At 47.4% G+C, this 27,754-nt stretch overlaps 1 protein-coding gene across 2 annotated transcripts in view; it reads left to right on the top strand.

Annotated features, from left to right (window-relative positions):
- Window positions 1-9,735: 9,735 nt before the first annotated feature.
- GNPTAB (N-acetylglucosamine-1-phosphate transferase subunits alpha and beta) overlaps window positions 9,736-27,754 on the top strand; it is a 73,535-nt gene continuing 55,516 nt past the window's right edge. The window contains exon 1 of one of the 2 annotated variants that reach the window (XM_040984313.1): window positions 9,736-10,115. In XM_040984313.1, the coding sequence (XP_040840247.1) occupies window positions 9,999-10,115 (117 nt within the window). In that variant the 5' untranslated portion in view covers window positions 9,736-9,998. The remainder of the gene's footprint in view (window positions 10,116-27,754) is intronic. The other variant, XM_040984323.1, reaches the window with a different exon arrangement.

Raw genomic sequence — 27,754 nt, 5'->3', positions numbered from 1 at the left:
AGATAAAAGAAAAATCCAAAACATAAGGAAAAGAATAGTAAAATTCAGATCAATATTGAATTAGAATAAACATTGACTATTATTAGCTTTTGGGCTCTTTTGATTTATAGCCCTATATACTTAAGCATAAACCATTCTGAACAAAAAGTAATGGTAATTTTCACTGGGAAGAGAGGAGCTTGACCAACTGGTTCCTGGCATATGCCTACCAGTGATGGCTTTGCTAGTCTTGGACCATCTGAGAGTCATCATTGTGGATGCTGCCACTTAGTGGTGAAAGGTGTTAACTATTTGTTGCCAAATTCTGTGGTTTGGACAGTGTGTTCCGGCAAGTTTTAGTTTATTTACTCCTTTTTGAAATGTTTGCTGAGTCCCTAGTTTAATAGAACACCTTCAGGTACCACAAGGATCTGCAGAAACATGAAGCATAAATCATGTTTAAGAGATAAGTACACTCACGTTAAGCACCCATAAAGCTGTGGGTTCTTGGGGCCTTGCAGTGTGGCACAGCGGGTGAAGCTACTGCTTGACCCACGGGTGGTTTCTCCCAGCTTCTGCCCGGCCTCTGGTTTTAACCAGTGGATGGCACTAGTAGGAGACTGAAAGGGGGCGACAGGTGCAGTGTGGGGGGCTTCTCTCCCGACCTCACTGAGCTCCTTCACAGTCCTGCATCCTTCTGCAGCTGCAGCCCCTCTCGGATGACTTCCCCGGGCTCAGACAACACCAACCCCTTGGAGATGTGATCAAAGATCTTACGGCCTTCTAGAAATTCCCTCACCGACATCATAGCATTCCATGCAATAAAACAGAAGTAAAGCAGAGGGATGGGTCCACTCCGTGTGGCCTGGATCACCAAGAGAGGTCAGCAGGATGGGGCTGGCATTCTGGCACGGCAGGTGAGGGCACCACCTACACCGCCAGCATCCCATATGAGTGCTGGTTCAAGTCCTGGCTATTCTATTTCCAATCCAGCTCCCGGATAACGGCTTGGGAAATCATGAGAGGATGGCCCCTTTTGCAGCCATTATAAATGGAAGATTCCCTCCCCCACTCCCAACTCTGTTTAAAATAAACAATAACAAAAAAAAAAATTTAAATGTTTAAGAGCAAGCAGAAGCAGAACAGCAATTCAAAGCTATTATTGAGAAGAATCAGGAAGTATTCGGTTCCAGACAGTTGAGTAAGATGACATTTCAATAAGGGGTTACTGAAGGCATGATCAAGTACTGTGCAGTAGGCTAAGCTGCCGCCTGCAATGCTGGCATCCCATATAGAAGTCTGAGTCCGTACAGAACCGGCCTCACAGAAACCATTCAAAACCCATCACTGGTGGATGGACACACAAACATGTTAAATACACAATGTTCCTTGACAATGAAAAGGCATGCGCTAAGGACATAGGCAACAACACAGATGATCTGAAAAGCACTATGCTGAGTGCAACAATACAACCACGAAAAACGAGCTACTGTAGCTGTTCTCTAGTTTCATTTAGATAAGATGTCTGGAGAAAAAAAATTAAATCTAGAGACAGGAAGTAGATCTGTGTGTAGCTGGTAGGAAGGGTGGTGGGTGTGAGGTGCAAGAGAACTCCTGGAGTGTTAGAAATACTCTAAAACCGGGCTGGGTGATGACTGAGCAAGTACTGAGTGCTGAGCCAACTGCTCCACTTCTTTTTTTATTTTAAACATTTATTTTACATTTTTATTGCAAAGTCAGATATGCAGAGAGGAGGAGAGACTGAGAAGGAATTTCTTCCATCCAATGATTCACTCCCCAAGTGACCACAATGGCCAGAACTGTGCTGATCCGAAACTAGGAGCCCGGAACCTCTTCCAGGTCTCTCATGTGATGCAGGGTCCCAAGGTTTTGGGCCATCTTCGACTACTTTCCCAGGCCACAAGCAGGGAGCTGGATGGGAAGCAGGGCTGCCAGGATTAGAACCGGTGCCCACATGGGATCCCAGCACGTTCAAGGCGAGGACTTTAGCCACTAGGCCACGCCGTGCCAGGCCCAACTGCTCCACTTCTGATCCAGCTCCCTGCTGATGTGCATAGGAAGGCAGCAGGAAGCAGCCCCGAATGCTTGGGTTACAGGGAAATGGTGAAAAGGAAGATGATTTTTGTTTTTAACCTCACATGGAGCAATCTCTACCGAGAGCAATGGGTCTCCCCCTGGCAGGATCCCATACAGATGCTGGTTTGTGTCCTGGCTGCTCCACTTCCCATCCAGCTCCCTGCTTGTAGCCTGCGAAAGCAGTAAAAGACAGCCCAAAGCCTTGGGACCTGCACCTGCCTGGGAGACCCAGAAGAAATTCCTGAGCTTTGGATCAGTTCAGCTGCAGCCATTGCACCCACTTGGAGAGTGAGCCAGCAGATGGAAGATCTTTCTCTCTGTCTCTCCTGCTCTATATAAATTTGTCTTTAAATGAAAATAAACAAATCTTTTAAAAAAAAAACTCCATTGAGGCAAAGGAAAATTATTTTTTAAAAAGATTTATTTATTTTTATTGCAAAGTCAGATATACAGAGAGGAGGAGAGACAGAGATTCACTCCCCAAGTGAGTGCAGTGGCTGGAGCTGAGCTGATCCGAAGCCAGGAGCCAGGAACTTCTTCCAGGTCTCCCAGGCAGATGCAGGGTCCCAAGGCTTTGGGCCGTCCTCGACTGCTTTCCCAGGCCACAAGCAGGGAGCTGGATAGGAAGTGGAGCTGCCGGGATTAGAACTGCCCGCATGTGGGATCCTGGTGTGACAAGGCGAGGACTTTAGCTGCTAGGCCACTGTGCCAGGTCAGGAAAAATATTAATGTCAGAAACCTGCCACAGTAACAAGGAGGGAGACTCCAAGAGAGACCAACCCCCAAATCCAATATAAGTGGAGTCTGCAAAACACAATGGTTGATGAAAACTACAACAGTGGCTAACAACGAAGGTGTGGTGGAAAACTCATCAGGTTGTAATTTGATTACAGAATTGTAATCCGGTATATTTTGCTCAAAAGGGAAAGTCAGCAGAACGTGTGACTGTAATCTTTTTTTCTCATGATAAGTCAAGTCTCAGAAAGGCGGAACCGCTGTCTCCTTGCTCGTCCCACAGTAAAAGACTCAGGAGTGGACTGCTCTCCTTCTAAAGGCTTCTGGGCAGAGGCAAGCAGCTCAGACGCTTCTGAAAAGGCTGCAACAGCGAACCTAACTACCCCTTAGTCCCTCTAAGGGTCGCGACCGGCTCCCATGGGGAAGACCCACACGGAGTTCCAGCCTCCTGCCTTCGACTTGAACCAGGAGATGGAAGAGTTCTCTCTCTCCTTGCCTCTTTCTCTGCCTCTGGAATGGGCATGTGAACCTGGAGGGAAGGCAGGAAGGCCTCTAGCTTAGCGCTGAGCCCGGTTGGGGTGCTCACATGCACTCTCAATCTCTATGGCAGCTCCCTGCTCACGGCGATGCTGAGGGCCCTGACGGAGGTTCCGGTTGGATCTCTGCCGTCCAAGGGGAACTGGGATGGACTCCCTGGATCTGATCACTGATTGTCGCGGGCATTGGGCAGCACGCCCGCAGAGAGGAGACACCTCCTGAGACTCTCCTTCATCCTGTCTCCTTGCCTCTCAAAAGACGAGATAATTCATCTTACTTGACAGGAATTTGTTCTAATACAAGAATACGCTTCTACGGGATGGCATAACGGCGCAATTGGCTAAATCCTTACCATGCATGTGCCAAGATCCCATATGGCATCGGTTTGTATCCAGGAGCTCCGCTTCCCATCCAGCTCCCTGCCTGTGGCCTGGGAAGGCAGTGGAGGACGGCCCAAAGCCTTGGGACCCTGCACCCACAGAAAAGACTCAGGATAAGCTCCTGGCTCCTGGCTTCGGATTGTCTCAGCTCTGGCCTTTGCGGCCACCTGGGGAGTAAATTAATGAAGATCTTTCCCTCTGACTCTCATTCTCTCTCTAAATCTGCCTTTTCAATAAAAAGAAATTTTTTTCTTAAAAAAAAAAAGTACTTGCAGAGAGCTACTAAATTAATTGGCAGTAAGTTTGTCCACTGCAAAATGAAAATAAACCTAGGAATCTATTTTACTGAATCTACTTCAATATGAAGTGAGACGCGGAACAAGTGAAACTGCTTCCACCTTGTGTAACTGCAGTTTCCGTGCTGTCACTCCGACAGTACACACGGACAGCCCACGCTGGAGAACGCTGAACACAGCGCTTAGCATCTTCCTGTTTCCTATGCACTTCACATATGGGATCCTGGCGGGTGCAAGGTGAGGACTTTAACTACTATGCTATCATGACGGGCTCACTTTTGATTTTCTAATAAAAAATAAAACATCTCAACAAAAAAAAAAATCAGCACATTGTCTTCTCCTCCTTCCCTTTCTCTGCTTTCTCATAAATAAGAAACTACCAATTCTAGTTCTTTTAAGAGACTCATTACAAAACATAACCCATGCACCAGTTCAGTTTAAGCAGAAAAGACTTTAAGTTGGTTTGCCAACGGTAGGGCTGGACCAAGAGGTTTGGTTGAATGTGCAGGATCAGTTCCTTTTTTTTTTTTTTTTTAAGATTTATTTTTATTATTTTTTCATTGGAAAGGCGGATATACAGAGAGAGGAGAGACAGAGAGGAAGATCTTCCGTCCGATGATTCCCCAAGTGAGCGCAACGGGCCGATACTATGCCGATCCGAAGCCAGGAGCCTCTTCCGGTTCTCCCACGCGGGTGCAGGGTCCCAAAGCCTTGGGCCGTCCTCGACTGCCTTCCCAGGCCACAGGCAGGGAGCTGGAAGGGAAGCGGGGCTGCCGGGATTAGAACCGGCGCCCATATGGGATCCCGGGCGTGCTAGGCGAGGACCTTTAACCACTTGCGCCACCGCGCCGGGCCCCAGGATCAGTTCCTTTAAAAAGCCTCACCCGACGGTAGTCAGCTGGGCTCAGGGCCTCGTTCCGGTTCTGCCTCCAGCTTCCTGCTCTTCTGGCGTGTGTGTGGACGTGGAGATGTGTAACTCACACCCAGCAGAAAACCTGTGAACGCATCTCACCTGGAGACCCCGCTCACACATGGGCGCTTATTCGGAAGAAAGTCCCAGTGTCAAGGTCGGCCTCTGGGTGCCACACGCATCCTCCTTCCTCAACCCTTCAATGATGAACCCGGCTCTGCAGTTCCCCTTTTCCACGAGTGTGATGCCAGAAGTCACCAGCAGAAGGAGACAGAGAGCCACGGCAGGAGGCAGGGAGCTTGGCTGCAGCGTGCGGTTTTTGCTTTCATTTCTCCTGCGGCACAGTGGGTCAGCCTGGGACCCAGGGAGGACAGCAAGGGCGCTGCACCCCAGCCTCGCGCGGCCGGACAGCGCGGCGTTTCACTGACTTTGCTGTGTTGGTCTGGCTCTGACGACCACTTTGGCATAGCTTCCTGTGATGGGGACACTGTATACTAGGCCTGGCACCCACAGCAGCACCCCAGCTTCCTGTTACACACCGGCATTCCATGTCAATGTTTATAGGGTGCAAAAAATAGTCTTTAAAGGGAAAATAATAGTTGAACAGATTTACAAGAAGTAACAGAGTTAGGGCAAGGACTGTGCTGCAGCCAGCTGTCACCGGGTCTGCCATCCCACGCAGGCTCCAGGCTTCGGGTTCGGCCTCCTGCTAATGTGCCTGAGAGGCAGCAGCTAAGGCTCCAGTGCCCAGGGTCCTGCCACCATGTGGGAGACCCCAGATGGAGTTTCTGGCTCCAATGTGGCTAGCCCTGGCTGTAGCGAATCTTTGGGACCGGAACTAGCAGATGGAAGGTGTTCTCTTCCACTGCTCAGCAGCAACCTCTCTCTTGGTTACTGAGCTTTGAAAAAGAATGAGGGCCCAGTGCAGTAGCCTAGCGGCTAAAGTCCTCACCTTGCACGCCCGGGATCCCATATGGGTGCCGGTTTGTATCGCAGCTGCTCCACTTTCCCATGAGTTCCCTGCTTGTGGCCTGGGAAAGCAGTCAAAGATAGCTTAATATGATGAGCCGCAATGACCCCCCCAAAGTGCTACTTTTTACCCCAAGGAAATTTTTACCTTAATGGTGGCTATATTTCAGCATATGAAACATACAAAAATAATTATTAAAATCAAATATGATCAGACTTATGTGAAAATCATGTACTTAAGCACTTACACATGATGCAGCCAAACTGTCAAAAAATTAGCAGTCAGCCATGTTCTATTGTTCTATTTGGGCTCTAAAATTTTTTTTCTGTGTTGCTTTGTTTCTTTTTTTGTTTGTTTGTTTTTTTGGGGGGTCTCTGAAATTCTATCAGAAACAATTGCTTAATAATTTGTCTCATCCACATTTTTCAAAACTTAGAAGCTAGAAAGGCTAGACTGGCTTCTTCTTCTTCTTCTTCTTTTTTTTTTAAGAATAAAGAGCGAGCCGAGGTCACTTGAAACAACTTAGATGTGGAATAAGTACACACTTAATCTTGGGACGGAGGAGATAAAAGCAAAAAGTGCTTCCTGGAAGACAGCAATGTTTAAGCGGCAAAGCATTGCACAACCTGAACATCTTATCTCCTTACCTTGAGTAAAAAGCAAGGACTGAGCTGCCAGACTCAGCGGGAGTTATTTCAACTTTGACTATTCAGATGGCTAAAGCTCTGTAAGTTCAATATTCTTATCAGCTCGAGGCAAGGCCTTGCAGGCACACTGCCTTTCTATACGAAATCCATGCGGATCCTTCTTTGCATAGGCTTGTTTACTTTGGTTATTCATTTTTCATCAAGGCTGAACAAGAGATGCAGCAATGGTGGCTGTTGCAGGGCCCCAAACAGGAACAGATGCCCATGGGCGCCTGAATTTTCACCATTGGAAAGAAACATGCACCAGAGAGAAACATGGTAGTCAGCTTTCATTATTTACTTACGCTTTTTAAAAGATTTATTTAGTTTTATTGGAAAGGCAGATTTACACTGAGAAGGAGAGACAGAGAGAAAGATCTTCCATTGTTAATTTACTTCCCACATGGCCACCATGGCCGGGGATGAGCCGATCTGAAGCCAGGAGCCAGGAGCTTCCTCTGGGTCTACCTCGTGGGTGCAGGGTCCCAAGGCTTTGAGCTGTCCTCGACTGCTTTCCCAGGCCACAAGCAGGGAGCTGGATGGGAAGTGGGGCAGCTGCGATATGATCCAGCACCCATATGGGACCCCAGCGCTTGCCCACAAGGGTTAACCAGTGAAGCCATCATGCTGGCCTCGGTTTTAGTTATTGTAAAATTCATTGGAGAGCACTACTTTGCCTCTGTTGATAAGAGGGACATCAGTAATTCATTCCTGACTAAAATAGACTTCCCAGGCCCTGGCCCAGGCCCGGGGTAGGTACTCTCAGGCATGGCCAAGAGCGGCTCAGATCATCCGCTGCAAATAAATATACAGGAGGCTCCCTAAATGGGAACTTCATAAAAAAGTTATTTTCAGCATAGTATAATTACGTTCCAAATATTGGGCAGTGTTTATTCAAAATTCAAATTCCATGGCAGGTGTTTTGAACACTATTTGGCAACTGTAACACTTCTGATTTCACACCCAACACCCTTTTCACACCACAGATACAGTGTTTCTTAAAATTCATAACTGTGTCATTTCCCGGGTTTCATTAAAATGTGTCACTGCCTGATGGATAAAGTCCCTTATTTTCAAGATGGCCTTCCGGGCAGTGCCAACCCTTCCCACGCCTTCTCCTTGGACCCCCTGGATGAGGGGCCAGCCCTGCCTGAAATATTCTCTGCCCTTGTTTCCAGCACCACTTTCTCCAGGAAGTCATCCTCTCACGATAGGACTACTTCAATATTTATTTGTCCTTCAGGGAAGCAGGTGCCTGGGGGAATCACTCGAAGGGCGGTGCTAAAATGCCCGAGGCGTTCATTGAACAGGTCCTGAACTCCCGGTGGGGCCGGGGCTCCCTGTGGGACATGGGATCCAACAGGGCTGGGAGCCTCTCCCGTGCTCACTGTAGCTGTCTGCTCTTGCCCCCGCCCTTGCTTGAAGAAGTTACTTGTTTTTGCAGCATTAGTTTGAATTCCTGCTGAAGTTTCCCCTCTTCAAGATCAAGGTGTGAACAGCCTCCAGGGAGGGCAGGGAAGGGAGGTCCTTGTTCTTACCCAGTAAGGACTGGAAATCCGGACAGGTGTGTCTTCTTTGTTATTTTCTTACATTTTGAGAGTAATGGGGGAGATCCTTCTAGAAGCAGAAGTTTGGCATTTTATTGAGTTCCTGGCAGACTTTCTCCATTTTTTTTTTTTTTTAATTTTAGGAACTCCTTCAGATTGTTAAAAATTATGAGATAAGTGAAATAAAGGGTGTCTTCCACTGCTCAGACACTGATCGTCTAACATCATTTTCACCAATTATATACTATTAGATTCATATTCTCGGTGTGTATACTTAGCTCATTCTTCTGCTGAAACGTCTTGGGGCTAAAGAACAAAGCCAGATATTATTTTCTTAGCTTTTTTCAAACTCTTAAAATATCTAGGCATTCAAGCATTTTCATGAATTATTCAGCCCTCTTAATAATTCCACAATGCCACTGTAACAGGCATTATATTATCTCCACATTCATTTTGCTCAAGGTCAACCACCCTGGCTTAGAAGCAAAGAAGAGAGTGGACAAGAGGTTGTTTTCTAGAAAGGAGGACTTAGACAATGCTCTTGATACATTACAGGCTCTCCTTGAGGATGCATAAAGAGATAGCAAGTTTAAAGGCAATCTGAACTACAACGCGGGGTTGTGTAAAACATACATATATCTAGAAGCCCATGTTCTAACCAGAGCCCAGATTAAACTGGGAAGAGTGAAAATTGAAGGGAAAATTGAAAAACTCACTAATGAACTAAACTTTCAGTGTAATATTTTACGATGAAAATTCTTGCCCAACGGGTTGGTGTTACGGTATAACGGATAGCCCAGCTCCCGCCATGTTGGCATCCCATGAGGGTGCTGGTTGAATCCTGGTTGCTCTGCTCCCCATCCAGCTCCCTGCCAGTGTGTCTGGGAAAGCAGCTGAGGGTGGATGAGGCGCAGGGCCCCAGCAGCCATCTGTTCTGCCCTGGCCTAGGCTCAGCCCTAGTCATCACGGCCATCTGGGTTGTGAATCAACAGGCAGAAGATCTTCGTTCCCTTGTCTCTGTAACTGGAATAAATAAATGCGAAAAAAAGAAAAGGCAAAACAAGGGCTACCAAGCTGGTGGTGGGGGAACCTCTCAGAAATAACTTAGTAATAACTTAGTGGTGGGTGGGGTTAAGGGGTCATTGGCTCCCTGGCACCTGCAGAGGGCATCACAGAATGGTGGCCTTACGTTTTGTCCTTAGCGGTTTACACAACTAATTGCCCCGACACAATCTCCGGAAACTATGGCCAAATGCCCGGCCCCAAGGACTCTTACCAAGCACCGGGTACGAAAATAGCACTTAACGAGTACATGAATGAAGAAAATTCAGTTTGTAGACGCAGGGCCCCAGAGATGGGCGTAGCAGCCCCTCTACAGCACGTCCTCTCAGCATCGCGAAAAGCCGACCCCTTCCGAGTTACTGTAAGCGACGAAAAAGCCTTTGGCGCACCAACACCCTCACAGAATATTCCACAGTCGGGGCCCACGCAGGTTGGCCGCGCACGCGCACGCGCGCGGCGTGAGGGCGCGCGCCGTGCCCTCTGCCCCCTCCGTCCTGCAGGTGGCGCTGGCGACCTCCGCGCCGCGGCCGCTGCCTCCGCCTCCCGCCGGGAGCGACCCGGGCGGCGCCGGCCGCCTCGCGCGGGCCGCGGGTCCGCCTCCGCCGCTCCGAGGGCGTGGGCTCCGGGCTCCCGGAAGCGGCGGGCGGGCGGCGTGGAGCCGAGCGGGCGCCCGTCCCCGGAGTGGCAATGCTCGGCGGCGGCGGCTGGCGGCGGTGACCTGAGCGCGGCGGCCCGAGCCGGGGCCTCTCCATGGCGGCTCGCTGAGGCGGAGGCTGTTAGCGTGGCGGCGGCCGAGGGGATGCTGCTCAAGCTTTTGCAGAGACAGACCTATACCTGCCTGTCCCACAGGTATGGGCTCTACGTCTGCTTCGTGGGCGTCGTGGTCACCATCGTGTCCGCCTTCCAGTTCGGAGAGGTGAGTAAGCGGCGCGGGGAGAGCCACCGGGCGCCCTCTCGGCGTCCCCAGCCCTCGCCCCGGCGGTGCCCCGGCGGTGCCCCGGCGGTGCCCCGCAGTGCCCCGCGCCCCGGAGCGCCTCTCGCTTGCCCGTCCGCCCTCCCTGCTTGCAGCTCCGGGACGCGTCCCCAGAGCCTGTCGTGCCCCGCTCCCCGGGACGCCGGCATCGCCACTCCACTCCCCGGGCTCCGGTTGGAGCATCTGGAGGCGAGGAGAGGACGGGTCTCCTCCCGTCGGCTTCGAGGGGCGAGGGCAGGAGGGAGGCGTCCGCGCGTGCCAGCAGGTGCAGCCTTCAGGGTCCCCCGAGCACTGACTTTCCCAGGTCCGTCCTCCCCTCCCGCACCCCGTTTGTTCGCAGTGCTCCTAAGCTTTTCCCACTGCCCCTCCTCCAGTTTCTCCTTTAATGTCACCCGTCTAATCTTGTCTCGCTTACCCATTCACCTTATCTTAATCCCATTTCTTCTCACATCCGCAAAACTTTTGCCCCAGAGGGGTGTCTGTGTGGCTTTTTTTTTTTTTTCTTGCAAATAAAGCTCAACATTCCAGGCGTTGGAGTGGAGAGGCTTTTAGCTTTGGCCGTTTGCCCCACGATCTTGGACCACTGTCCTTCAGTGAGCGCAGGGGGGAGGCTTTTCTGGGAGGGCAGAGGGGTGTACACGCGCTTGATATGAAGGATCTTGTGGCAGCTCCAAGCGTTTGTCCCCATCCCATGATCAGCCGAGACTGTCATATGACCCGGGACTGTCTTGGATTCCAGCTCTTGACTTGCGGGGAGCCGGCATCAGCGCTGGGTCACGGGGACAGGCTTATAATTAAGATGTGAGATGGGAGCCCTGCCTTGTGCGAGCTGTTCTTGGTTAATGTGCAGCAGAGGCGGGTGAGACTGTAACCCCTTCACAGGGTCCAACTCCCAAGCACCCGGGAGGAATGGATACACTTGGCCAGAAATAATCCTTTTGGTTTCATGTGAGGGCAGTTCCGTCAGTGGCAGTGTAGCACTGCATTCTTGAAGCACAATCTGGAGAGGCCGTGCGTACTTCAGAACTGGGAGAGTGTGTTTACATGATTTTAAAGCAACCTATAGCAACTGGGTGAACATCTGTATTTTCCAAAAGTTTGAACTTTGTTTTACTTTTCTGGAGTTAGAGGGTGGACAGGAGGTTGCAAAAGGTTGTGCAGTGGACAAAACGAGCCCTAGAAGTGCCACAGTGTACAGTGTAATCGCCATTGTCATCTTTGAGAGAAGTTGATGTTTGTTTAAATGCTGTTAATTCTGGCCCCAGCTCAGTGCCAGGTACTGCCAGGGTATGCAGGCTAAATATTTAATGAAAGGATGGTTTCCCAGTGTGTACTTTTCATTGATTTATTTTTATTGGGAAGACAGATATACAGAGAGGAGGACGGAGAGGAAGATCTTCCATCTGATAATTCACTCCCCAAGTGATTGCAACAGCTGGAGCTGAGCCAATCCAAAACCAGGAGCCAAGAGCCTCTTCTGGGTCTCCCACATGGGTGCAGGGTCCCAAGGCTTTGGGCCGTCCTCAGCTGCTTTCCCAGGCCACAAACAGGGAGCTGGATGGGAAGCAGGGCCACCGGAATTAGAACCGGGGACCATATGGGATCCCAGACGTGCAAGGCGAGGACTTTAACCACTATGCTTTCGCGCTGGGGCCCACCCAGTGTGTACTTTTAATAGTTCCTGATTCTAGAAGCTACGAAAAAAATTCTTGCTGGTAAGGATGAGAAAACCACGGACTTGTAAGTGTGGATTATGTACTTGGAGAACACCACCTGCTATTTTGTCTGTTCCAGTTAATGTCTCCGTGCAGTTAAGTGCCTTATAGCTTTTGCAGGATTTTTCTTTTTACCCTGACGAATTTCAGGTTAGTTTTTTTTATTAAATTTCGTGCAGTCAGAAGGTGGCCTAAAGATGTTAGTTCTTACAAGTTTTTCGCTTCATTTCAGTCCATGCCTGCTTATTCATTTACCAAAAGAAAGATGTTGACAATAGTCTTGGTGTGATCTCAGATCTTCAGGTTGGAACACATTGGAGTCGTGAGAGGTGGAGAATGTCAGAGTGTGGTGTGAGAGTGGAGGGTGGTTGGTCTGTTGTAAACTTGCAGCCGACCGTGGAAGGGGAGCTGGCTGCAGGGTTGGGCAGGTCTGGATTGGATTGCTGGCCGAGCTTTAGTTCATGCAGCTATGCCATGATAGGCAGTGTGCTTGTAGGCCTTACCAGGTGCCAGGCAGGTTTTACAGAGCGAGAAGGAGAGACAGAGAAAGAGGGTTTTCCATTTGCTAGTTCACTCCCCGAATGACCACAATGGCCAGGGCTGAGTCGATCTGAAGCCAGAAGCCGGGAGATTCTTTCAGGTCTCCCATATGGGTGCAGGGACCCAAGGACTTGATCCACCTTGAGTCATGTTGAGGCCATAAACAGGAAGCTGGATCAGAAGCAGAGCATCTGGAACACGAACCTGCACCAGTCTGGGAGGCCATTGCTGCAGGGAGCACATTACTGTGCCATGCCATCATTCCAGCTGCTTACCAAGTGTGAGCTAATTTAACCCTCCCACCATCACTCTTGTGAGTGGATGCCGTAATTACACCTGCTATTACCAGTAATGGAACTGAAATACTTAATGCAGATTAAGCCAGCTAGTTTGTCGCAAAGTTGGGCTTTGCACCAGGGTGCTGTGGCACCACTTCTGCATGGTTGGTTTGACAGCCGGAGAGGCTCCTGGGCTGGTCTCTGACAGAATACTTAACCTTTCTGAGCTTATCTTTTAAAATGGAGGTGAGAATGTGGGGTTGGTGGTGAGGTCTGAGTAAGCCCTGTATCTGAGCACTTCACAGTTTCTGGCCCATGACACTCATTAAGTGGTAATGGCTGTTACTGTAATTACGTTATTATCATCAGCTCGGTCTGTGCCTTTGATCTTTATTTTGATATAAATGCTTGAAGAGGTATCTTCATCATCATATGTTAATAGTACCAACTTGTCAATTGTTGCTAGTTTTTTTTTTTTTAAAGATTGATTTATTTTTATTAGAAAGGTAGATTTACAGAGAGAACAGATCTTCCATCTGCTGGTTCACTTCCCAAATGATTGCAACAGCCGTAGCTGAGCCAGCCTGAAGCTGGAAGCCAGGGCCTTCATCCGGATCGCCCATGTGGTGCAGGGTTTTCCCAGCCCATAAGCAGGGAGCTGGATGGGAAGTGGAGCAGCCGGGACATGAACTGGTGCCCATATGGGATGCTGGTGTTTGCTCATGGAGAATTAGTCAGTTGAGCCATGGTGCTGGTCTGACTAATATAGTTGTAATGGATCCCGGGACTACTGTCACTGCTGACTGTGAGCTTATTTCCCGGATCCCTCCTCTCAGTATAAGAGGTATTGCATTTTCTAAAAGGTAGTTATTCATTTGAAAATGTAACAGAGTTATAGAGAAAAAAAAAAGAGGGAGAGAGAAGAAGAGATCTTTTGGTTTATTCCACAAATGACCACAATAGCCAGGAGTGCTCCAGGCTGAAGCCAGGAGCCAGCAGACTCCTCCAATCTCCCATGTAGGTGCAGGGGCCCAAGCACTTGGGTCATCTTCTGCTGCTTTCCAAGGCACATGAGCAGGGCGTTGGATTGGAAGTGGAAAAGCTGGGACTCAAATCAGCACCTGTTGGATATTGGAACTGCAGGCAGTGGCTTAACGCACTGTGCCACAGCCCAGAACCTTTACTGATAAGCCATTTGAATACTTATGTAAATTTTGAGGACAAAAGTAGACTTGAAGAAGAAAAGTATTTTGTTTTTTAGGTGCAAGGGTCTTGTTTTTTGTTTTGTTGTCTTTGTTTTTTTTTTAAAGATGTCTTTATGTGAAAGAGTTACTCGAGCTGGCCACACCTGCCACAGCTGGCCCAGGAGCTGCACTCAGGTCTTCCACATGGGTGGGAGGGGCACAGACACCTGGACATCCCGGGCTGCCTTGTTGCCAGGCTGGTGGCAGGAAGCTGGGTTGGAGGCAGGACAGGCAGGGCACACACCAGCGCCTTTTGGGGTGCTGGCATCACAGGCGGCGGCATTTCCGTCTGACCATTGCACCTGCCCCGGCAAAGTGTTTTTAAGGAATTGGCTTTTGTTTTCCCCCCTCCAAAGTGCAGCCCGATGTGCTTCTGGAGAACTCGTGGGCGCTCTGAGCAAACCGAAGCACACTGGCTTTAAAGGTGACGCTGGCATAGACAGGGCCCTCGGTGTGGGGGCTGCCGGTCACCCCGTGAGTCGCCTTGTGCAGCGCTGGTCTCTCAGGGAAAGCACAGCTGGAAGAGCTGGTCTGTTGTCAACAGGTGGGAAGTCCCATGGCCTCCGGGCAGCTCAGCTGCTCCTCTGTGAATGAAAGCGCCAATGAAAGCGTTAGACTCGCTGTGCTCTTAACAGCACCTTTACCTCAGAAACTTCTGATGCTAATTGCTTCTCTCTGTTGCTGTTGGATAATTTTTAGAAGTGTATTTTTGAGGTAAAACTTTATTATTTCAGGGCCATCATCGTCTAGCTGAATCATCATGCATATGCAAGTCACAGTTTTTTTTTTATCTGTAACTTATAAAGCTGTTTATCATCTTATAATTACAAGTCAGGTTTTAAAGATTTATTTATTTTTATTTTAAATGCGGATTTACAGAGAGAAGTATTATCAAAGAGAAAGATCTTCCATCTACTGGTTTACTCCCCTAATGGCCTCAAGGGCTGGAGCTGAATTGATCTGAAGCCAGGAGCCAGGAACTTTTTCCAGGTCATCCAAGTTGGCATGGAGTTCCAAGGACCTGGGCCATCCTCTGTTGCTTTCCATAAGCAGGGGGCGGGAGCAGAGGTGGAGCACTGGGAAGTGAACTGGAGCCCATAGAGGATGCTTGCAGCTGGAGGACTAGCCTGTTAGCTTTCACATTGAATTGTATGACTGCTCACCGGCAGTGAGGAGGCTCCAGGCTATAAAAAGCCATGAGTCAGTTAGGGCCAAGTATTGTTGCCAAGTAAGGTACAGAAAGATCTCTGGTGTTCAGTGGTTTTTGAATTTCTGGATTATGACTAGAGGACTGTAGATCATCTGTGTGTATTTGTATGCCGAAATGTGTATTTAAATATACCAGTTATAATAATGTGCGCTCACTTAAATAACAGACTGATGGAATTATGACTCCTTATGATGGACTATACTATTGTAAAAATATGGGAAAATCAGTTGGGTGGCTATCTGGCGGGGGATGGGATTCCCAGACCCCATGAAATTGTACCATAAAAATCAAAAATTAAAAAAAAATACTGTGCACTAAATATGGAAACAAATACACGTTATTATCTAAAAAACAAATTGAGCAAGTTAATCCGATAGCTTCACTTAGAATCTACTCAGTTAATCTGACAATTTCACATAGAATCTACTCATACCCAACAGTGATTCTTCCCTGCGCTCTGCTCCCTTTTGCTTACCTGATTATTTTGTTGCTATTTTGGATTAATGAGATACTATTGCTCAGTGAAAGGTTAAGTGAGCTTAAGTGAACTTCAGCTTTAGTGACCAGTTTCTGTGCTAGCCCAATCTCAAGAAATAAATTACTTGCTGTAGGAAACAAACCCACCTGCGACCACCTAGCTCCCAAAGGATTGACTCAGGACCACGAAGGGAGTGGGGAGCCAGGCATTTAGGCATTTAGGCTGGGGTGGCCAGCAGGTGGAAACAGATGCTGCCTTCAGGCATTCAGCTCCCATAATTCCTGTGCCCCAGAGCTCCCTGCTGTCAGTCCCTTACTGGCTGAGCAGTGTGGGAGCTGGCTAAAGAGGACAAGGGGGAGCGTTGGGGGTTGGGTGTGACTGTGCAGGTACCAAACGGGAGGAGGATGTAGGCAAACTCCAAGAGCTAATATGCCAGAACACTTGTAAGAGCATCCTGTGGCTATATAGTTGAAACTGTTAGGAAGTTAGAAATTAACCTGTGTAGGAATGAGGACCTCAGAAAAATAAGTTTCTTCAAAAATAAAGGGTACCTTGGAAGCAGCACAGTATTTTATACTACTAAGTCCTGCCCGTATTCCAGTAGCTGTGCAGGTGGTCCCGGCTTTCCCCCAATGAAAGCCTTTGCAGGGGGATTTTCTTTCTGCCCTTACCCGGCACCAGGTGGGCTACCTAGCCTGGTAACATTGAACAATAAGACTTTCACAGCCTTTTCCAGTCACTTCTGCCTGGTGCCAGTGGGTAATGACCCAGTGCGAAAACTCTGGGTATTAAAACCTCAGGATGGAATCTTACCTCATTCACGCACAACAAATCCTTTGTCCAGAAAGGGGGAGCAGGGGAAGGATGAATGGCAGGAAGAACTGGCCCCCATCCCCTCAGAAGCCCGGCCTAGGTGTAAACTAGGGAGTGACCATGCGTTCTGCTGGATGCCTTATCCTGTGGAACCTTGCTGCCTTGCTTACCCCTTCTGTCTCACATGAAGACATGAACCTGTTCCAATCATCTCTGCTAAGCTCTCTCCCTTTCTTTACTTTAACCCCATTTGTAGCTGGGTACTAGGCTTTGGTTGGCATCATGGCTATACTTAGGCTAAGTTCTTATGAAAACGCGCCATGGTGCTTCTAGCAGTGGTGTTTGCATTCAGTTAGTTCATACATTAACTATGTTTAGTGGAAACAGACAGATGAAGTAGGAGATGTGGTCTGAGGGCCAGGGGTAGTCTGGCCTGCTCTAGCTGATTCTCAGTGGTTCCCAACTGGAGCTCCTCTCAGCGGCCTTATGGGTTGGGACCACACCACCAGTGTCCATTCTGTGTAGATGGTTTTGAGAGGAAGAGGTTTTGTTGTTTAAAGACAACTTTTAAAACTACTAAATTAGGGGCCGGCACCATGGCTCAACAGGCTAATACTTGGCCTTCAAGCACTGGCATCCCATATGGGTGCCGGTTCAGTTCTGGTTGCTCCAGTTCCCATCCAGCTTCCTGTTTGTGGCCTGGGAAGGCAGCGGAGGATGGCACACAGCCATGGGACCCTGCACCTAGGTGGGGCCCGGCATCTCTGCCTGAGGGGGTGGGGCGGACCACTGCCACACAGTGCAGCTGTGAACAGCTCTGGTCTCTCACTCCTAGTGCTTCATGCTGTGGTTTAGATTCATCTTCAACCACTCTGAAGGAAATTTTGCATCTTCAAACAATACTTGCTGTAAGGTGTGAGAACTTGTGCTTTGGTGCCTCACAAGCAGCGTCCTCTTCCACGCATAGCTCTTTGGGGAAGCTACTGGGCTTGTCCAGGGGGTGGAACTGGCTTGTGCTTCTGTTCTCAGCATCCTGAGCACAGCTGTGAGATCTCTTTTCTCTCAGGCCTGGCCCCCCAGCAGTGTCTGGTCCATCCATTCAGGTAGTATTTGTTGAGCACCGTTCCAGTCCCCTAGGGATGCAGTATTGACTGAGGGCGCACGGTTCCTGTTGACCAGGAGCTTGCCTTCTGCTTGTGCAGTCAGCCGTTAAATGCTACTGAGTTACAGCAGGGTGGAGTGCTGCAGAGAAGGAGAGGGGGTTGTGGGAGAGACTGGCAGTGAGTGCCAGTCTTGGCCGGTGGCAGGGATGCGGGAGAGGAGTGCTTCAGTGCTGTGTGAGCTGAGCTCCAAGGGGTAAGCATTACAGAGTCACAAGGCAGAGGGCACAGTGGTTCTAAGCCATGGGTGGATTTGCTCCCCAGGGACCACTGAACGATATACTTAAAGGCAGTTCCAGTTGTCATGGCTGGGGCATGGTGGGTAGGAGCATGCAGTGGGTAGAAGCGGGCATACTATGCACAGGATGGCCCTTCACAACAAAGGATTATCCAGTCCACACTGTCGGTGGTGCTGAGGTTGAGAACCGATGTTTGAAGTTTAGAGAACTGTGTGAGGGGCTTGAAATGTGGGCATCTGGGAGAAGGGTACTGAAATCAAACATCTTCTAGGAAGGTGGGTGCAGATGTTGGTGTCCTTCCTCAGGCACCTGGTAAATGAGGCAGTCAGTACTTTGTCCTGAGAATAATGAGTGTACCAGCAGAACCAGCAGAGGTTATCATGTCCAGGCATCACACAGCCTTCACAAGGAGTTCTTAGGCCCCAAATAGTAATAGAGCAGAAGTCAAGAAACCCTGAATTAGAGGGAGGTAGAATTGGGACAGGGAAGTTAGCCTGTGTGAGCCTTGGCCTACACTGCTGGAAGGGCATAGAAAGGATCGTACAGGGGCTGATTCTGTGGTACAGTAGGCAAAACTTGTGACTGCAGTGCGAGCATCCCATGTGGGTGCTGGTTTTTGTCCCGGATGCTCTATTTCCCATCTAGCTTCATGCTTATGACCGGGGAAGCAGTGGAGCATGGCTCAAGGCCTTGGACCCCTGTACCCACACGGGAGACATGGAAGAAGCTCCTGGCTTCGATCTGGTCACCTCTGGCTGTTCTGGCCATGTGGAGAGTCTGGTAGATGGAAGACCTCTGTCTGTCCTTCTCTTTTGTAACTCTGCCTTTCAAATTACAAAAAAAAAAAAAAAAAAAAAAAAAAGAAAGAAAGAAAGAAAAGCAAAGCATACAGATGACAGACGCTCAGGAGGCAAAATCATGTGGTCCCTGTGTTCCGTTATGTGTCATATATTCCAGCAACATCTTGGGACACGGAAGGAAGCAACACAGACCAGTTCAGTTGCTCTTCCAGACTATTAGTATTCAGTGAATATTTATGTGAATAATATCCCTGTTGTGATCAAGCCCAGTGAGGGGAGGTGGTTTTGATGAGCTGCCTCGTGTGTGAGGCGACTCACATGGTGTTTGGTGCAGAGCTAATGCAACTGTCCCAGCTCAGAACTGCTCTGCATCTGGCCATGAGGTGCAGGCGTGACAGGAACAGAGAGCCTCCCCCTCACCCCCCGCCTTGGGCAGGTGCCAGCGGGTCTTTCTTTGGAAGGAGCAGAACAACTGACAATGATCTCTTTATGTCACGGAACTTTTTTTTTTTTTTTTTTTTATGGCTGTGAAAACAGAAGAAGCAAGGGTTGTATTGACAATGCAGCTCCCACTGTAACAACAGAATAAGCTGCTCTAGTTCCTTCCAAAATGCAACAAACTAGTCTAGCTATGTGTTATATACATCAATGCTGTATCTTTACGTTTCTATTGTTCTTTACTTTTCTTTCTTTTTAAGACTTATTTGCTTGAAATACAGTTACAGAAACAGAGGAGGAATCAGAGAGAGAGAGAGAGACACACACACACAGAGAGAGAGAGAATAAAGAGAGAGAGAGGTTTTCTACCCATTGGTTCACTCCCCAAATGGTCACGTGACTGGGACCTAGACAGGCCAAAGCCAGGAGCTTCTTCCGGGTCTCCGGTATGGGTGCAGGGGCCCAGGAACTTACGACATCCTCTGTTGCTTTCCCAGGCACATTAGTAGGGTGCTGGGTCAGAAGTGGAATAAACTAGTCCCCATCTGGAAGGCTGGAACTGCAGGCTGAACACTCTGGGCCGCAGCACTGACCTGTTGCATTGGTGCATCCCATCTTGTCATCAAGGTAGAGCAGGTAATTAGCTTGTGATTCATGCATGCATTGAATTAAGACAGAAAAAATGAAATGTCATAGAAATAAGTCACGGTCATACAGAGAGTGAAATATATTCAGACCTAATTGTATCACCCACAAATATTTCTTAATATTGCTCATGCCTTTTGAATTCCGATTAACTTTCCTACTTGAAGATCTTTTATAGAAACTATTACATCATTCTATTGACTCCATTTCTGTCTGTCATCAGTTCCAAGTTGGATAAAGCTCTTTCTTTTTCTTTTTTAAAGATTTATTTATTTTTATTGGAAAGGCGGATATACAGAGAAGAAAAGAGACAGAGAGGAAGATCTTCCATCCAATGATTCACTCCCCAAGTGCCCAAAATGGCCAGAGCTGAGCCAACCCAAAGCCAGGAGCCAGGAGCTTCCTCCAGGTTTCTCATGTGGGTACAGGGTCCCAAGGCTTTGGGCCTCCTTGACTGCTTTCCCAGGCCACAAGCAGGGAGTTAGATGGGAAGCAGGGCTGCTGGGATTAGAACTGGCACCTATATGGGATTCCGACACATTCAAGGTGAGGACTTTAAGCACTATGCTATCGTGGCAGGTCCCAGCCCTTTCTGTCTTTAAGATTTATTATTTTTTTGTTGGAAAATCAGATTTACAGAGAGAAAGTTTTTCTATCCACTGTTTCTCTCTCCAAATGACTGCAATAGCCGGAGCTGAGTTGATCTGAAGCCAGGAGCTAGGAGCCAGGAGCTTCTTCTGGCTCTTCCACATAGGTGCAGGAGCCCAAGAACTGAGCCGTTCTCTGCTTCTTTCTCAGACCAGAAGCAAGGAACTGGATGGGAAGTGGAGCAGCTGGGACATACATAAACTGGCACTCATATGGAATGCTGGCACTGTAAAGCAGTGGATTAGGCTGTTGCAGCATCATGTGGCAGAGGTAGTGAGTTGCAGATGGAGTTGAACTGACAATAGGAAACTGCAAGCTGTAGCAGGAATCCAGGTGAAACTCCACCATGACTAGTGCAGCAGAATCAGCAAGCATTGAATATAATTGTACCGGAGCTTGAAAGTTTGGTGCCTAGTTTTTGGAAGTAGGCCTTGTTCATTACTGCTTTATGGTTTGACTTTGAGCACGTGTGTTTTAAAATTGTTCTTGCTGTAGTGTGTGAAGTAGATTTGGGGTGAGTATTGTGGCACCACAGGTTAAACTGCCACTTAATCTTGCATCTCATTGGCTCCTCTGGTTTCTGTCCAGCTCCCAGTTAGTGTGCCAATGAGGCAGCAGATGATGGCGCAAGTACTTGGGTTCCTGCCAGCCTGGAGTTTCTGACTCCTGACTGTGGTCCGGCCCAGCCCTGGCTGCTGCAGCCATTTGGGGAGTGAGCCGGCAGGTGGAATCTCTCCCCCACTTACCCTTCTCTCACTCTGTCACTCTGCCTTTCCAATAGATAACTAAGGTTTTTAAAAATGACAGCTATGTGTTCTCTGGGTGTGTAGGTCAGGTGGAGGCGACCGACCAGGGTTGGAGGGGTGGCTTTGTTCAGTGTGCAGCTTTCATCCTCCTGGGACTCGTGGGCCAGCTAGGCGTGTCTACTCCCAGGGCAAGGGCAGAGGCACAGGACTCAAGCTGGTGCTTGCAAACCCTTGTGAGGTTCAGTGCTAAAACTGGTGCAGTCACCTTGTTGTCTCCTGCACTCATTCAGCTAACTGTTGCTGCCCTCCCAGCTTGATGCTGGCTGCCCGTCAGCCTGGAGAGCACTGCCCCACGTCTCCTGTGCCCGCTCATTGTCACGCTGCTCTTCGCTGTTGCACACCTTCCCGGTGTGGCTTTCCACTCCCCACCCCCCCCCAGCCCCTTTCCCCAGGGTTATCTCTGGCTACATCTCCAGCTTTGTTCTGATTTTCCTGTTTATTTTCTTCTCTTTTCTCGCTCCCTCTGTCCTTCCCTCCCTTCCTCTTTACCTTCCCTTCCCTCCCTCTCTTTCTTTTTTAAAGGATACTTCTAGTATCTGTTTGAAACTGTACATCCATCATCTTACTTCATGTCTTATCTGCTCCCACCACACTGTAAGCTCTGTGGTAGCAGGGGCCTTTCTGTCTTACTATTCATTGTGGTGTCTATAGTGCCTAGAAGCCTGGCATCTTACAAGTAAGCTGCATGTAGGGTTTCTTTTCTTTTCTTTCTTTCTTTCTTTTTTTTTTTTCTGCTGTCTAATTATGGAAAGGTCACCTTTGATGAGCAGTTTCTAAATTTGATCTTAAGACAGCATGTGAGCTTAGTTGGTGTATATATCAACTACATGCATATGCACATATTAAATTTTAAACTGGAATGCTAGAGGCATGTTAACTTTCAGAAAAATTGTGTGTAAAGTACAGAGCATTCCCAAATACTCCCTTCTCTGCCAGCACTGTTTCCTCTCTTCTTAGTACTTTGTGTCATGTAGTTGGTACGTTTGTTACAATTAATGAAATGGTACTGATACATTTTTATTAATCAATATGTATATATTATAGTAGGATTCATTTTTTGGGTTGTGAAATTCCATGGTTTTTATTGTTTTAAAAGGTATAAGAACTTCTTTGTTCATTTTTTTTTTCACATTGGGGAGACAGATTTACAGAGAGGAGAGACAGAAAGAACTTCCATTCACTGGTTCACTTTCCAAATGGCCACAGTGGCTGGAGCTGAGCCGGTCTAAAGCCACGAGCTTCTCAGTTTCCTGCATAGGTGCTGGGTCCCTCTGCCGCTTTCTCAGGCCATAAACAGGCAGCTGGATGGAATGCCGGCGCTTTGGGGTAGAAGATTGGGCAGGAGAGCCACCACACTAGCCCTTAAAATTTGTTTATTTTAAAGATTTATTTATTTATTTGAAAGAGAGAGAATGATCTATCCTCCTTCCACTAATTCATTCCGCAGATGGTCACAAAAGGCAAGTCAAGGCCAGCTCAAAGCCAGGACGGGTCTCCCACATGAGTCCATCATTTACTCCCTTCCTGGGTACATCAGCGGGAAGCTGGATCGGAAGCTGGGCAGCTGGCACTAGAGGTGGAATTTTTAATTTTAGTGGACTCCTGCTGGCCATTTTTTTTAATCTCATGGTTTGAGCTCTTGTTATTATCTAAAAAGTCACCAACTCCTATAAACTGTAAATTTTGTGTTTGTTCTTTAGTTTTGTTTTTGTTTTCAAAAGCTATATGGTTTGTGTCTGCTGGTTTAATAGTGAGTTTGTGGTAATTTGGTGAAATTATTATTTATTATTTTACTTTTGCTCCTCTGTTGAAGATTCCATTGTAAGTCTGTAGGTCTGTCTTTGGGCTTTCCATTGATCCATTTGTGTATTTTTTCATTAATTCCATACTTTTTTCTAGTCATATAGCTTTATAGGAAATCTTGAAGTCAGGTGGCAACAGTATTTTGACATTGTTCTTCAGTACTTTGCTAACCATCCCAGAATGGAATGGCCACTGTTCTTTATGATTAACTTTAGAGTCAGTTTTTTTTAATTTGTTTTTTAATTGGGAAGGCAGATATACAGAGCGGAGGAGAGACAGAGAGGAAGATCTTCCGTCCGATGGTTCACTCCCCAAGTGGCTGCAATGACTGGAGCTGAGCCAATCCGAAGCCAGGAGCCACGAGCTTCCTCTGGTCTCTCACGTGGGTGCAGGGTCTCAAAGCTTTGGGCTGTCCTCGACTGCATTCTCAGGCCACAAGCAGGGAGCTGGATGGAAAGCGGAGCTTTCAGAATTAGAACTGGTGTCCATATGGGATCCTGGTGTGTTCAAGGCAAAAACTTTAGCCGCTATGCCATTGTGCCAAGGCCCTCTCTCTCCTCCCCCCACCCCTTTTTATCTCCACAAAATACCTTGCCATAATTATAATAGGAATTACTATGTCTTTTTTCCACCTGCCCCTCTCTTGGAATTTCTTTGACTGTATAGATGGGGTCTATACAGATTTCCTGTCCATGAACATGGAATTTTATTTGAACCTTTTTTCTTTTCATTAGTGTTTCATGGTTTTCCTCAAATGAATTTCACACATTTTGTTAGGTTTATGCTTGAGTGTCTTCTTTTACCATAAATGAAGTTTTACTTGATCATTTTAGGAGACTTATTTATTTATTTGAAAGGCAGAGTGGCATAGAGTAGTCCCTACCCAGATTGCCACAGCAGCCAGATCTGAGCCAGGACCTCCACCCTGGTGTGGCTACTTGTGGGATAGGCGCAAGCTTGGGTCATTTTGATCTGCCTTCCCGGACACGTTGGTAGGAAGCTGGATTGGAAGCAGCCTTTCTAGGAGGCAAATTGGCACTTTAATGTGGCATGTTGACATAGGAGGTGGTGGCTTAACCCACTATGGCTCAACACATACCTTGATGTTTTTATTTTGAATTTCACGTGTTGATTTCAGGTAGCTGCTTAAGCTACTGTGTTCCAGTACTGTTGTTGTATTAACAATTGTGTCATGTCAGCAAACAGTTCCATTTCTTCCTTCTCTCAGTAAAATTCTTGTGTATGTTTTTGAATTTCATCAGATAATATTGAGGGTTTTCTTTGAGGTTTGTTGGTCTTCAGCTTTACTTTCTTGTAACACCTTTCTTTGCCTTTTCTTGGCATTAGGGGAGTCCCTCCTTGGTGAGTCAGGAAGCGTTCCCTCTGCTTATGTTTTCTGGAAGACATGACAGAGAATCTCTCTTTTTTTCCTTATTTGATAAAATTAACAAGTGAGACCACCTGGATATTTAGGAAGGTTAATTGTTGGTCCAAATTGTTCAGTAGATATGGTTGGCCTGTTCATTTTACCTGTTTCTTCTTGGTTGAGTTTTAGAGAATTGCCTCTGAGGAAACTGGCCCGTGTCAACTAACCTGGCAAATATGTGGGCGTAGTTGTATATCATGCCCCTATTCTTTTAGGGGTGGGTCTTGGTTCAATTTCCTTTTAAATTATTGTAATAAAATGAATATAACATAAAATTCGCCATATTACCCATTTTGGAGCATATAACTCATTGACCTTAATTATTTTCCAATCCTGTGCAACTATCACTGGTATTTAGCCTATTGAAATCATTAGTATCATCTTATTGATGGTATGGCATTGCCTGCTTTTTTTTTTTTAAAGATTTATTTATTTTTATTGCAAAGTCATATATATACAGAGAGGAGGAGAGACAGAAAGAAATATCTTCCGTCCAATGATTCACTCCCCAAGTGACCTCAATGGCCAGTGCTGTGGCGATCTGAAGCCAGGAGCCCAGATCCTCTTCCGGATCTCCCATGCGGGTGCAGGGTCCCAAAGCCTTGGACTGTCCTCGATTGCTTTTCCAGGCCCTAGTCTGCTTATGCTTTGATATTTCTGTGGAGAACAAAAAACTGGAGTGATCCCGTCTGTTTTACTGACGTCATCCTGGCTGAGTTACATTTTTAATGATCACAGCTTGTAAGATTCTGGGAATATAGGAAAGAGATCATATTCTTGGCTATGAGTTGCACACAGAGATGTAGACAATATTTCTACAGGTAAACTACACCACAATATTATAAATGCTGTCTTTAAAAGTCATATGAACAGTTTACATCTAACTGTACAGTCTGACATGATCTGCATATTTTAAATTTTTTCAAAAAGATTTATTTATATATTTTAAAGTCAGAGCTCCAGAGAGAGACAAGGAAGAATCTTCCGTCCTCTGGCTCATTTTCCATATGGGCTCAACATCCAGGACTGAGTAAGGCAGAAGCCAGGACAGGGCACGAACACTTGGCCACATTTGCTGCTTTTTCCAGGCCGTTAGCGAGGAGCTAGATTAGAAGCAGAGCAGCTGGAACTCGAACCAGTGACCACCTGGCTGTTGGTGCAGCTTTACCTGCTTGCTGCAGTGCCAGCCTCACGCTTTGCCCCCTTAATTTACTCATCAGAACAGTCTTGGGTAACAAATATGTCAACATCCTCTTTCTACCACAGAGGAACCTAAGGATACCAAGGTACCTTGGATCTTTACTACTACTAAATACCAGATTTAAACTCACATCTTCTGATTGTAAATCTTTTTAATCCTTGTACTGCATATCAGCTCACTTTCTCATTGCCTTCCTCATCGCCTTTCTTGGAGAATTCCTCTGATAGGAAGGATTTGGGGGCTCTGTCTCTTTTAATGTTAAGTCTTGTATCAGAACTGTCTTGTTTTTATGATTTTAAAAATGTTAACTATGTGAGCATGTTAGCAAGTGTGTGTACAAGCCTTTAAAGGACCGTTAGACATCCTACAAAGTGCTGAGGATAAGCCTGCTTGTGGCATGTGGTATGTGGCACGTGGCGTTCATCAGCGTGCCAGGGAAGCAGTTCTGGGTCACCGAAGCAGGCTAGCAGCACACCAGTTTCAGAACTGCTTGAGTGACCACGTTCCTGGTGGCTTTGACCGAGCTAACGCTGGTAAGAAGTGTCACAGGACGCAGCCTGGTGCAGTGAAGGGAGCCTGGTGCTGGAGTCTGATCTGCTTAGTGCTGCTCAGTATAAGGTGGAGCCTCTCTGTGGGAGATGAGCCATCTCTATCTGCCTCACAGTTTGGACCTTGTTATGGAGCACCTGGCTTGAGGGTGTGGGGTGCGTCGGGTAAGGTAGGGGTGTGTGTGTGTATTGCATATGCCACGGGGTAGGGTGTGTGTGTATGAGTGGGGGTAAGGTGTGTGTGTGTGGTACGTATGCCCTATTCTCTTCAGTGAGCAAATGAACAGACTTGGCTGCCCTTTTGTGAATACTGACCAGCTCTTGAGTACTTTGAATGCCATGGTTGTAAAGGTGCAGTCCTAGAAGTGACAGACACTTTTACTGATAGAATAATCTACCTGCAATTAATATTTGCAGTAATTACTTTGTCAGTAATACTTTGTTTGGGTGGGTACATCAGAGCTAATGTAATATTTTCATAGCTGGTGTCTTAATTTTAAAATTAAGTGCCAAATTTTAAACAACAGGCTGTCCCTAATACCAGGGCAAAGTGGATACTTTTAAGAGAATGGTATGCAAAGGAGGCAGTTGGAGTAATAGCTCTCAATGGCAAGTAGGAGGGTTTTTGAGGACCAATATTTTGTCTGTGAAATATATCAAATTTTCATGTTTTAAAAAGAGTGACAGAGAAAAGAGGAGACACACAGAGAGAAGTCTTCCATCCTCTGATTCCTTCCAGAAATGGGTGTACCAGCCGAAACTAGGCCAGGCTGGAGGCAGAAGCCAGGAACTCTCATCAGCGTCTCCCACGTTAGTGGCAGAAACCCAATTACCTGAGCCATCATGTGCTGCCTTCCGAGGCGGGCATTAGCAGGAAGCCTCATGGGCAGGTGCGGAGCCGGGACTCACTGGCACTCGGACAGAGGATGCAGGAGCCTAAGAGTGTGGCTTACCCAGTGCCACAGTGCCTACCACCCGCTGTTCCTATCTTTGCTTCCTTGCCGTATAAAATTTACAACCATATGACTGCCGGTAAATGTTTGAGATGTCTTTTCTTTGTGATGACTGTGATTCAGACATGCATGCTATGCTTATCCACCTCTTCTAGTGTGCCTGTCTTGTTCCTCCTTATTTACCCACTTTGTGTGAGTACCACCAACTTAGCAAACTAATGAAATCAGTGTTGTTCCTGCCTTATGCTTGAGAAAGTGGAAGTGTGGATATCCTGTGACCTGTCTGTGGTTGCATGGCTAATAGGTGGTGGAACTGGGAGGGTCTCCCTTGGACGGTCCCAGCTTCCTAAATCCAACCTTTTCTTACATGGCTCCACCTTTTTTTTTTTTTTAAGATTGATTTATTTATTTTTTATTGGGATGTAAGATTTACAGAGAGAAAGAGAGACAGAGAGAAAGAGCTGCCATCTGCTAGTTCACTCCCCAAGTAGCCACAAAGACTGAAGTTGAGCTGATCTGAAGCCAGGAGTCAGCAGCCAGGAGCTTCTTCCAGGTCTCCCATGCAGATACCAGGTCCTAAGGGTTTGGGTTGCCCTTGACTGCTTTCCCAGGCCACAAGCAGGAAGCGGGAAGGGAA

Source organism: Ochotona curzoniae, unplaced genomic scaffold, assembly GCF_017591425.1.
Source record: "Ochotona curzoniae isolate NIBS_2020 unplaced genomic scaffold, NIBS_Ocur_1.0 contig_1014, whole genome shotgun sequence".
NCBI classification, from domain to species: domain Eukaryota; kingdom Metazoa; phylum Chordata; class Mammalia; order Lagomorpha; family Ochotonidae; genus Ochotona; species Ochotona curzoniae.
This window is presented reverse-complemented; position numbering and strand designations above follow the sequence as displayed.